The sequence below is a fragment of the Theobroma cacao genome, chromosome 9 (genome assembly GCF_000208745.1).
Source record: "Theobroma cacao cultivar B97-61/B2 chromosome 9, Criollo_cocoa_genome_V2, whole genome shotgun sequence".
Classification (NCBI taxonomy): domain Eukaryota; kingdom Viridiplantae; phylum Streptophyta; class Magnoliopsida; order Malvales; family Malvaceae; genus Theobroma; species Theobroma cacao.
In genome coordinates, this window is record NC_030858.1 from 36,254,734 (window position 1) to 36,268,306 (window position 13,573).

General features: G+C 32.6%; 1 protein-coding gene across 1 annotated transcript; it reads right to left on the minus strand.

The window, feature by feature from the left end:
* Window positions 7,466-13,142, minus strand: LOC18590671 (oxysterol-binding protein-related protein 3C). The gene is made up of 10 exons (XM_007016325.2): window positions 12,925-13,142; window positions 11,321-11,414; window positions 10,871-10,987; window positions 10,715-10,787; window positions 10,503-10,621; window positions 10,142-10,263; window positions 9,842-10,018; window positions 9,247-9,391; window positions 8,672-8,850; window positions 7,466-7,995 (listed from the first exon to the last, which is right to left on the minus strand). Exons 1-10 carry the CDS (start codon window positions 13,020-13,022, stop codon window positions 7,749-7,751), a joined length of 1,371 nt encoding a protein of 456 aa, XP_007016387.2. The 5' UTR covers window positions 13,023-13,142; the 3' UTR covers window positions 7,466-7,748.

Below are 13,573 nucleotides of genomic sequence, written 5' to 3' on the forward strand. Positions count from 1 at the left end.
AAAATACTAATGCCACGTAGGAAAAAGCCCAATAATCCTACGTGGCAAAAAGGAAGGCCGCCATTGGTCGCTTTTTGGGTCAGTGTTATCGACAACGTTGTGGCTACTTTCTTTTTGAAATTTTTTGAAACCGAAATGGTGCCACCATGGGTGTGGTGGACTTGACGGCGATATGGGAATCTCCGTTACAATTAACTTTGACGGCTGGGTTACGTGGAGAATCCGGAGCCAAGATGGATAACGGCCGTTCTATTCGGGGATAAGGGGGTTCGTGGCGGGTCCTACACCAGTGGCGGGCCCCACATGTTAAAAAAAAACTCTGTCCTTTTTAATTTCGGTGTCGGGGAGATTGGGTAACACGTGGCGAGCGTGAGAGAAGAGCGGTTAATGAGAGAATGTGATTAATTTAAGCAGAAGGGAAAGGTTTAATCACACTAATTTCTCTTACAGAGCGGGGATTAAGGAGTACACGTGGCGAGAGAAGAATAGGTAAGCACTACACAGCTTCTATTCACTCGGCGTTAGTTTAGAAACAGGTAGTTACGTGCACTGGGCGAAGAATGGCAGGGACAGGGAGGTGGTTAAGAATCGAATGCGGATGCGGATGTTGCCTACATGAAATCTGGACCGTCCAAGAAAATCAAGATAATTCTTTTTTTTTATAATTAGTACATGATGACATGCGTTGCATTAATATATAATTTATGTTATTTAACCATTAAATCAAAAAAAATAATTTGTTATTGAGCAATAATTGGAAAAATATTGAGTAATAAATTAAGCTGAACAAATTTTTTGTGCTTGCTTACATTAATGCATGCCTTTGATATTGTTAAAAGAAAAGATTTGAAATTGAATATAAATAAATTTATTGCACATGCATGGTTTATCCACAAAACCCAACTCCACAATGTGAGAGAGACAGCTTACTTTCTCATGAAATATCAATGTTGAAAACATAGAAGATTGGTGTAACCCATTAGAGTAGCTTAATTATTTCTCCATATGTATTGATCCTTTTTATCTTTGTTGGTCCTAACTACTCAACTTTTGATCGTATTTTTCAAAATGGGTTTTGAAAAGTAGGAGAAAGATATCTATTTTTGTAAGCTAATTATGATTAGACTAAAAGAAAAAAAGACATAATATTTTAATAAATTTATTAAAGTATTTAAAAAATTTAAATAATATTTTATTAATTTATTACGTTTAATCAAAATTTTATATTTTTATTTTAAATCAAAACGTTACTTGTAATTTTATATCACGTAACGTTGATATAACATGACGACGTATTATAGTGGACGATGTCGTGACATATTAATATGACTTGATGATAGAATCGCATAATATTTTTACTTTTCATATCAATGTTATAGTAATATTATGTGGATATAAAATAATAAGTGATATTTTAATCAATAATAATTAATCAACTATTATTAATACGGGATCTATTTGATCAAAAATAAAAAGATAAAAAAATTTTTATACAAGGGAAAATATCTAACTAAATAACAAATTACATCGTTCTATTTCAGTTCATTCTTAACTTGTCTGTAGAGATATAAGGTAAAATTCCCCATGGAGGAATATTGAAATTGTGAAAACCTATAGAAAAGTTATCATAATGAGTGACCATCCAGTCAACACATTGATTGGTTTTACGATGGACGTGAGTGATAGTCCAACAAAAGAATAAAATTTTATTTAAATATTTTTAAATAATTTAAAAATTTGTAAACATTATGTATAGAAAAAATTAAAAGAAATAGTAAATATAGGTACTATCATAAGACAATTAGCATAGCTAAGTCTACATGCTTTTAGCATATAAACTTATACAAGAGAATCAAATTCTAGTCGTTAGTTAAAGTTCAATAAAGTGATTATGCCATCCAAATGTGGCAAAGAATTTCTTAGTATTAATAGTCTGTCGTGAAATAAGAACCCCCGGGTGCAATTTGTACCTTGATTAAACTAGAGTCAAACATTTACTCTAACTTACCAAATTATTGAACAAGACTTTGATGTATCAACCATAAATGAACTAAAAGGCTGTTTGGCCTAGTTTTTTTTTTAACTTAAAAGCTATTATTAAGCTCTAATGAAAAATAATAATTTTTATAACTAAACTAAAACTGTTTAACAAAATAAATTATGTAAGCTCTAATTTTGATTAAAATTACCATAAAGGGTATTCATACTATCTTCAATTACCTAATAAGTTATAATGTTATACTTCAAGTTTATATATAATTTCATATGTTAAAATCGAAGAAATCAATAAAAAAAATGAATAACTTTCAAACTTGTATAGTAGCAATAGTATTAGATTTTTATTGATCTAACAAACAATCGGATCATATGATTCAATTCCCAAAAAATAAGAGAAAAGAGGAAACGATGTATTTAATATTAAAATATTTTTTGATGAAAAAGAGAGAAAATTTTTAAATAGTATCGGAATGCAGTTTTGAATTTTAAAATTTTTTTTCTCTTAATCTTTATAAGATAAAAAAAAAATTAGATTTTTATATTCTATTGTTGGGTTTTCTGTTTTTTTGTTAGTTTTTGTAGAGAGAGATAAAGAATAGAAAAATTGTGATTTACGTTGAAGAATGGTAATTTGGATAAAGAAGAAGAGGAGAGGGAGATTAATTGAGAAATGAGTATTTCTTGAAAATTAATATGTTTTTTAAAAAAAAAGAAGAAAAAGCTCCTCCATTAAGTTTTTTTTAAGCTCTTTTTTTTTAAAATTTTGTTCTTAAAAAAAGCTACTTTTTTTTTTTAAGAGCTTTTCAACAAATCATATTTAACCTGACTTTTGCTTTTAAGATATAGATAAGTTGAAAAAAAGTTAGGCTAAACATGCACTAATATTAATCTTTATATGTGATGGTTCAACTAAAACTCTAAAAACCCAATGTTTTTGTGTATAATTAAAAATAAAATAAAATTTCATATCAAATAGAATAATTACTATTTTTTATTGAAACAAAAAAACAAAAAAAAGATGTTTAAATTTATAAATTATGTGGAAATTACAATGGTGGAGTCAAGGTTGTGCAGGGGTAGTAACCGTCACCCATTAATTTTAAAGTTTTTTATTATTATATGTAAAAATTTAAGATATATAAATAGGTAATTTTGTATAATTATTTTTTAGTCATCTTTCATATAAAATTTTGAATCTGTCACTATTCAGATAAAAAGATGAATTTAAAAATTTATTGGGTTCCATAATTCTATTTAGAAGAAAGAAATTGGATGTCAATTGTCAAATGGTTTTGATTATTGTAGTTGGGGCTAATTTGTTTGGAATTTGAATGGTCAGATTTGTCTTCCACTTCTTGTGTTTGTGTAACTTGTGAAAGTGGAGGACTGGATAAGTACAAGAAAAGTACAAAGTCTACCAATAATGACTAAACTGAATCTTCCAAACTTGTTTACTTGTATGCCTGGAAATTTCGATTGGAAAAATTTTCTGGCATTACTACATTCATATAGCTTTTTTTTATTTTTTAAAAATATTAAAATTTATCGTATTTAAATATAAATGATTTTAGATTTGCGTTTTATTAATTATCTGTTTTGTGTATGTCACGTCAAAAATGAATAAATTCGATGAATTTATATGCTAATTAGAATAATTATATTAGTTTATGTGGAGAGGACAAGGGAGGCGATTTTGTTGGTTCCATCTATCCAACAAACAAAGAAAACAAAAGTAAAATTGGGTCCTCCTTGTTTTCATCGAACTGAAGAGAAGGTTTTGGGACAACGACATGTGTAAACTTAGTTGAATCACATGATTAAATTAAAACCATCCACGATCCATGTGACATTGCCAATGACAGACACAAAGAAAGAGATTATGAGTTCCGTTCGGACCACTACAGCTCATTTTCTTGAACCAGACATGCGTGTACATGTCATCCCTGGAGTTGTGATCTGTCTTAATATATAACTCGTAGACTGCACCTCACGTGTGCCCAATCACATGAGTTTTTTCACTTCTCTTCTTCTTGTAATAATTTCTTTTACTCTCTTTTGGATGAATGGTAACGTTTTGTTCTTCAAATGGTGATCAAAATACATTTTAATAAGTCAAGTTAAATATATATATATATATATATATATATATATATATATATATATATAAAACTTAAGTATAATAAGAGTTTTTCTACTTATCCTCAATTGGTTTTAGATTAAATACCCATTTTAAAAATTTAATATAATTTTTTAAAATAAATGTTGTTTAAAATTTTTAAATTTTTTATAAATTTTTCGTGATTTATGTCACGTGATATGTTAAGGATATTGAAATGATGATAAGGTCATTGGACCACCCTTCACCCACCAGAGCTTTCAACCAGTAAAAATTTGAGAAACCCAGGTTTTGACTGACTTCATAGAATAAAACTGAACCAAAAAAAGAGAACCAACAGTACCTGAATTGTGGGGTGGAGGAAAGGGGTACTAGGCATTAGGTAAAGATGTTAATTCTCACAGTAAAGGTAGGAGAAACAAAGTGTAAAGGTGAAAACGGCACATGAGGGATGCCAATGGGGGCTGGTTTGCCTTGGAAGCTAGAGCTGGCCCCCATGGGAATATATGTGAGGCAGAGAGGTTGCGTTGGCTTGAGGCAAAAATGGTTAGAAAAGGCCCTCCCCCAAGAAAGCTGGAAAAGGGCGGCATTCTTGGTTTGTTTTGTTTAAGAAATCCTCCTCCAGGCTGATTGATGCGTGACTCCATTAAACTACTGGAATCCCTTCGGAATACCCCATCTGCCACCTCGTTTCCTCAGTCAATAACCCAAAGCTGAGGCTGGCTGAATCAGGGTGGCGATTTGGGTCAGTGGGTCCATCTACCACATGGCATCACGTGATTCGTTCATTATTTATTGTTATTTTTTACATACAAATTTTCAGCCTATTCAAACGCATTTTGTATAAGATATTCTCCTTTTTGTAACATTGTGAATCACATGTTACTATTAGCCGCTGGCGAGATTCTTTAATTACGTTGTCCAAAATTGAACAAGATTAATCAATTAACTTAGGTCAATGTAAATTGTTTCATTTTTTTTTCTGTGTCAAAAGTTATGTCAAACTTCTCTTCTTTTGATCTTTATGTTTATCTTTTAAAATTAAAACTGATTAAATAAATATATTATGTTATTTAAAGATATCGAAAATGATATCTCAAAAAATACTTAATTATTTAAAACTTAAGATATCATCTTAAATAGTGTAAAAATTCGAACATTAAAACGAAGGAGATTTGATCTAACTTTGATACAAAAAAAAAAAAAAAACTGTTCCCGAGTTTTGTTATTCTGGTACTTATATGTGGCAATTATCCTCTTGAAATGGAAGAGATTGACTAGCAACTTGATGGCTGGTGAATTGTAAATACGAGAGAGAGAAAAGGGGGCATCAGTATGTTACTAAATAAAGGGGGACTGAGGGAGGAGTTTGGAGTTGAAGGAAGTCTTGAGATTTCTTGACGTAAAAGCAATGAGCAGAAGCTCATTCAATAAGGTCAATGAAAATGGTGTGAGGTGGGATGAGGAAATTTCTTCTGCAGGTTTTCTGTTCCATTGGACCTTTCAACACAGACTTTCTAACAAACTAAAATGGGAAGGAAATCAAATATCTCAATAGTAGATTTGTTGAAGGTATGATTAGTGCTTCATCCTAGCTTTAGCCAGGTGGGTGTGAAAAAGGCCAATGGCTTGATAGGATAATTATGGCTACATATTAGTTAACTAGGATTAATTATTCTTTTTTTAAAAAAAAGGGTAAATTTTACCAACTTATGAGAGTTCAATTTTTTATGAAAAATTTTTAATTAATATCTCACAGATATTATTTTTCAATTAGCATTTTGTGGATAATTTCTGTTTATACAGAATTTAGGTAGTTCATTTTATTTAGTAAAATTATAAAAATTTATTTAAGTGTAAATAAATAAGTTTAATTTTGAATTGAGAATATTTTAATAATTTTATTAGATAAAATTAATAATTTAATTTTTTATCGAAACAAAAGTTATTTATAAGATTTTAATTGAAAAAAAATGTAAATGGAGTTAAATTAATAATAAATAAATAAAAAGACGTTGAAGGAAACACTAACTTGAGATTAGGGAATATGTATGATGTAATGACTTTTTTTTTTTTTCTTATAAGCCAAACTCTTTTTGCTAGTTGCTTGAAGAAAAGCTTCCTTGTCAATAATGGCAAGAAAAGAAAGCAAAAATCTCCAAAATTCTAAGCAAGTTGCGCATTTGTAAAGTAATGAAAAGAGTAAAAAGGGGAAAAGGAAAGGTGATGAGATGACAAAAACACAATCAGAATACATAATGTTAATATCCCTGGAATCATCAAAGGCTCATTTCAAGACAATAAGTTGTAGTCTCTAAGATCTTAATAAATTAAAAAAACCAAAATCGTTTATTATTATTTATGATGAAATACTCGAGATTTGGCTTGGTATAGCTTGGGTAGGTACCTCTCCATTGCCCCTTCCATAAAGAAAGAAAAACAGGCTTTGTTCCGCACTTGTCTGGGTGGTGTCAACTACATCAAGAAGCGAAACATGTTCGATAAACTGTTCTAAATTCACAAAATTTTAACTATTCAAAAGCATTAATCACCCAAAAGCCAATTTTTTTCAAGGTAAGGCTAGCTTTTGACAAAATGGGACTTTCTGTTCGAACTCTGATCAAAGATTTATGAGTCAGCACCTGATGGATCTAATCCTGCCTTGGGTGACCAAAAAACATAGCGACACGACCTTTGTCCGTTCTTAAAGAGAATAATGTTTTCCCAGCTGGATGCTTCCCGAGCCCTGAATTAATGGGATGTGGACGTTCTTATCGCCAAGTTTTGAGACACCGAAGCCCCCACTTTGCCATGGAAAAAAGGGCGAGCTACGGAACACTTGAAAGTTAAAAACTTACAACGACATGCAGGACTTTTGTCCTTTTAACATGTAGACAAAATGTTTTTAAGTTGTTTCCTTAAACAGCAACTGATATGCAGTTGGAAACAGCAATTTAAGGTATTGTTGGATTTAAATATAAATTTAAAAAAAAAAAAAGAGAGAGGTGTTCATATCTAGCTTCTTTTTTTTTTAAAGCCAAGCTCAAGCTCAAGCTCAACCCTTTCCATTCATTTAATTATTATTTTATATTAAATTTTGTACAATTTAATATAAAATATAATATTTATTAATAAAATAAATTAATCGAGCAGGGCCAAGCTTGTGCCTAAAACTATGCTGAGCTCAATCCCTCAATACCTCTGAGCAGATCTAGGCAATGGAAACAATATAGCACAAGGGTACTCTGCTCTACCAGTCTTAGCAACAATTCCTTTTTTCTTCTTCTGCAAATAAATATGTACAGAAATGTTAACAGGCATTGTTAGCCGAAGATGACCTAGGAAAGTAGAAGACAACAAAAGGGCACATCCTTTCCATCCATCTATATATTCTATTATGAGGCTAACATGAGCTGTCAGCCATGAAGAAATTTTTCTTCGGAAATTTGGAAGAAACATGGTGGGAAAGAGTTCGGGAACAGTTACAAAGTCCCTAGGTATGATTATGATAGGATGATGGAATGGGATACAGAGGTACACAGATGCCAACAACATATTGCTCTAACATATCACACCTAAAAGTTATTATGAACTAACTGCAAAATCCAAAAGGTATACATTAAAACACTGATACCTATTCAGTAGATAAATTACCATACTGCCATGGGTCGAATTCAATTGAAGCAATGTCAATTTCATTGACGCTGCCTGAGCTATCTACAGCAGCCCGATGGTCAGTGTATTTACCATTGTAGCAATAGATTTCTAAGTCACCCCAAGGTGTTGCTGTAACTTCATCTGTCAAATCAAACCATCTAGGGGTAAACTGATGGCCCTTGGCCTCACGTGTCCTCTTTTCGGCTCTCTGCCTCTCCTCCAAACTGGAAGAATGAAAAAAAGATGCAAATTAATCTAGACATTGGAAGGAAGAATGTGATATTCTTAAACCATGAGAGGCAAGTGCTACTTTCCAAATATGTAACTCGCTGATCTTTTCCCTTCCTTTTAATTTAATTGCACATGAAAATTAAGAGATGGGGTCAAATAGAAAATACCGAATCATGGTACAAAGAAAGTACCTTCCTATTGAAGAGCCCCCACTATTTTCTTTTCTTTTTTTTTTCCATTAAACATTTGAGGGAACAATTGCCATCCCATAAATAGCCAGTCAAGATGGAGAGCTTATCTTACAAAATCCTCAGAACTACAACCATTAAGAAAGTTTTATGCATCTGTTGATCAAGGTATTCTCATCAAAAGTATTCTTTCTAGAGTAGAGTTGCATCACCGCACTGGGTCAAGTTTGTATTTTGAATGGTATTTGAAAAGAAGAGATTAAATAAGAATATGTGTGATAGAAAGGCCTAGTTTCTGGCATTTATTACATCATCCATGCAGGAGGCATGAAGTAATTGTGACAGATCCCTCAATTCCATTTAGGTGTTCATAGCTTTTTTGACTTTTTGTATGTGTGTAAAAAATTTTGAAGTCTTTGGATGTGCCTGAGTGTGTGTGTGTGTGTGAAAGAGAGAGAGAGAGAGAGAGAGAGAGATGGACCTGCTCTTCTCAGCACCAGCCTTGGACAAATCACCCTTCTCAAGCGCAAATCTATCAGGTCGCAGACGAGAGTCTGACGCTAACAATTTCTTAGGAGCAGTATCAAAGCTGTTTATTTTATGTGCAAAATAAGTGTACTGAAATTTGTCATTTTCTGGAGCATCAGCAACATGCCAAATCTGCAGACCAAAAATAATATGCAAGTCATAAATCTGATTAAGTTCATTAGTCTCACAACTCACAAGCTTGTTCATGAGCTCACATATAAGCCAAACTTACCAGATAGAACCTTAAAACAGAAGGATTGCATTTTATATTTCTAACATTTAGATAAAAGCATGAAGACTCGAGGCCTTTCACAATATAAAATGACAGCCAGCCAAGCATTTAACATGAAACCAACAAAGAAATATTTCAAGGATATAAGCAACAGATAAGAAGGCTAGCCACCACCATAATATCTACCATTCTGAGGAAAATTAAAACCTGATGCCATAATCTCATTATAAAGAATAGGTTAACTAAAGCAGCTGGTTACTAACTTAAATGATAAGGGACAATGTTTAAGAAAGAACCTCTTTCAATTCTGTGCCCTGAAGAGGTTCCCCTTCCATGTCACATGGCTGATAGCTCATTGACTCATTCCACTTCCCTGTCATCAATATTTTAGGTTCCTCATCCGCATTATAAACATACCCATCCACTTCATAGCGACCAGTTCTGCAATCAAACAAAGCCATAATCAATCACCACTTTGCCACTAGGCACTAGCTGGTTGCAAGTAATGTGGAAGTAAGCATATTAGAAACACAAAGTGAGTCCTGGAAACAAATTTTGGGGAGAAAGGGACTGGTCAAACTACATAAAACATATGTATCTGATTAGTATGAATCGCTCAAATAAATTAGTGTAGGGTGCATTCTCTGCACACAGAAGCCTTAGAGAGAGAGAGAGAGAGAGAGCAAGCATGGATGACAAAATAGGAACACAATGTGATGCAAGTTAGACCTTCAAACAGAATTTCATCTCAGACCACTCATTTTAAGAATTCCAGATATAGCAATGCTATTTCCTTAAATTATATATGACACTGTATATAAATGCCAAAAAATGCAAATGCGTAAATTATTATGTCTAAAAAATAATAATAAAATGAGGTATGAAGAATACCCAAACCAGCCACATGGTTGAAAATACAACACAACTTTGTCCCCAGTAGTCAGATTTGTCATGATCATCTCTCCTGGTGAATCAACCCAAGTTCGTCCAAAAATCAGATTGTTAACCTTCGTGGGAGGAGGAACCAAATCTAAAACCACCCCATCTCTTTTAAGAGTAACACGTGTTCTGCTTAAGAATAAATCTAGATGAGTATTACCTTCCAACAGAATATTAAACAATAACTATACCAGAGAAACAAGAAGACATAGAGTAAAAAAGATAGTTCACAGAAAACAAAGAAAGTATTACCTTCCAACAGGATACACGTCAAGAGAATTCCCCAAAAATTTAGTCTTTAACTTTGATGTCACATCATAAGTAAAATGTTCATTTTCAGCATGCCCAGCACTCATTGGAGGATGATGACTGACCTGAAATGATAATATAGCTCAACATGAAAGAAAATAACAGACAAAGTAAGTTGTGAGAACATATTTTTTCTGTGCTCGAGTTGATAAACCTAAATATACATGAACCAAGAATTGCTTTCAGAAAATGAAAGAGAGTGGAGGAGGGAAGGCCTAGAAATCGCAGGCACTAAGTAGCATAGACAGACATATTAAGAATGAAGGAGACCAGGCTTAAGATAATGAAATAACTTTAAAGTCACCTGCTCAGAAATGAATGTAATGCCTCCATGATTAACCATCTCATATGTTTCCCCAAGAATAGGATTAAAAGGTTTCCATGTACGTTGATACGCATAGTACACAGATATAGCCCATGATGCTGTACAGGATCATGAATTCCATTAATAACAAAACAAAAACTAGAACTTGCCTCATTAGATTAAATAAAATAATGAAGTAGAAGCACACTCACCTGCATAAACCAGCCTGAGATAGGGATCCTCACATTCGTCTGCTTGGTCCAACAAGTAGGAGTATTCCATCAACTGCAACATGCATAGCACATTTACATATCAAAAGAGAAAAATGCTGCATACACAGTAACAAACCTGTGCTAAGTAAAACAAACCTCCGCCATTTTCTGAAGCATAGTCATTGGTTCAAATATGAGGACAGGAAGTGTCACCATAGATGTAACATCTGAGCCTATATATTTGTGCATCATCTTCCAGTAGCTCTCTCGTTCCTATTAAATAAAAAAAAAGTGTAATCCTCAAAATATCAGCCTAAAAAATGAGTAAAAATAAAGTAAACAAAGAATGCATCTCTTCATCTCCATAGCCCAAAAGAACAGAAAAAAATTACAAGTACAAGGGCCTAGTTTTTCCATTTTCAAATATTAGTTTTCAAATACAACCTCAATTTAATAGTCAAAGAAATATTAAAAAAAAAACCCAAAAACTAAGAGTGATTCAACCATCTTTAAAAATTCCCACGGAGAGAGATGCAAGAAGAAGAGCATCTGTCCAACAGACCCATAAAACAGAGAACTAAATAACATGGTTATAAAGATGTATACATCCTGCTTCCATCTTCCTCTCTGAGCTTCCTCCTCAGCATCCTCTTTTCCTCCCTCTGGATTTATGACTTCTACCCCTTCATAACCAAGTATCCTGAAAGTCATAGGAAGAAGAAAAACATAAAATTTCTCCTTTATAACAGGCGAATAAGACAACTTTAGGATGGAAACTAAAAATATAAATGTAGTCAAAGCATTCCAATCATTCCCACAATTCACAGTGATAAGTGACAAGAAAATGCAGTGTGCAAGACAATTCTAAAGTTATACACCAGATCAAACCAAAGGTCTGATAAACTTTCTCAAGAAATGCACAAACGAAAACTTTATGATTAAGCTATATTATGAAGTTTGCAAATATGAGAGGCTGTAAATTACTAACTAAAACAGTACAATTGTTTCTTCTGCACCCATACACAAATACACACAAACGAGATTCATTCAACAACATTCTTTAAACAGCCACAATTAAGTTCTTGATTAATGAGAACTAAGGTGACATTTGGACAATTTGCCCAAACACCACCCAAGGTGCCTAAGCAATTACCCACTAAAAATTCCATGCACAACCTTTTGGCATTCTATTGGGAAGGCTACCCTAAGAAGGGGGAAAAATAGTAAAAGCATGACCCAAACCAACTGAGTTTTGACACATAGCATGATGATGCCTGGAAAGAAGAAAAAAATATGCAATGCAAACCATTTAAAGACAAAATTTCGTAATAAGAAACCTATAAAATTAATAGATATTCACAGCAGCAATCATGAAACAATCTAGACACCCAATAAACAAACCTAGGCATCAAATCCCTTCAAGTTTTTTTTTTTTAAAGGTGTCAAATCCCTTCAAGTTGACAGTATATAATATTGACATTTAAGAAAAACAGTAGCACTCTTGTTTAGAATGAAATGATTACATAACTGGATTGACTTCAGTAGAAGGAAGTAGAATCAACCCATTTCATTAATAGAATTTAGCTGAATTGCAATTGTCTGGAACAAATAAAAGTGATTTGAATAACCATTGCATTGCATTGCATTTCATCTAAGATGGAAAAGTATCAAGGAAGAATCTTCAACAACGAAATCAAGTCCAAAAGCAACTTCTTTTATTATTTTTTAGTTTAAGTTCCTGACAGCAAAATGAAGTAAAAACCAAAATTCAAACTGAACCGAATTTAATTTTGGAATTTGAAACATTTAATGAACTGATGTGATGCTAACTCTAAACAACATCAACATTAATTGCCAAAAAGCCCCGCAATCTTTTTCCTCTTTATCAACCTAAAATTAACAGCTAAGCATTTCCAAATAAAGAACCGCAGCTTTTCGGTTCAAAATGATGTACATTCCAATCAAATGATTAACCAATAAAAAAATGTCAAATCAAATCACTTAAAGCAGCAGATCATAAAAGAAAAAAAAAGGAACAAAATTTGAAAAAAATCGAAAGAAATGATCGTATAATTCAAACCGTCAGCTAAAGGATTTAGCTTCCCGAGGTGATGCTGGATTAAACAATCTAATCCTATTTAAAGAACGAAGCAAAGCCAAAACGACGACGTGATTTACAAAGAAAAACTACAATTGCAGACGAAATTTACCCGTTGACAGATCTGTGCATGGCGTTGCTAAACAGAGATAAACCTGAGGTCATCGCCGCGAAAAATCCTTTACTCTCATTCTTCTTTGGACTTCCCATTTCTTTTTTTTTTTTCCCTCTTTTGAATTTGTTCAAGAATTCAACTTAAAAAGCTCAATTTGAGTTGTCCTTTATCTATTCAGGAATCGAAGCAAGGTGGAGAAACCAAAATGGAAACTTTGATTCTCAGAAAGGAAAAATATTTATAAGCGAGGATAAGAGGCGGATTCGTTGGCGATTGTGCTTCACGCGTCGTGAATGCGCATAATGCATACCGAAATTGGGCTGGACGTGGCCCATCTCGAGCCTCGATACGGCATCTTTTCCCTTCACTTACTTATCTTAGCAATACGTTTGAAAACTTTATGCTGAATTTACGTCGCTTTAATATACGAAATAAAATAATTATTCGATGAAAATAAATAAAAATAATTATCACATTATTTAGTTTAGTAAAATGAAATATAATAATAATAATATTATTATTAATTAATGCGTTTGGTTTGTGAGAATAATGCCAAAGAATATGTAAGAATTGAAAATATAAAGACCATTTTACTCTTCAAAATAAACATGCAACAAGTTCATTTTACCATTTATTTTTTAAAATC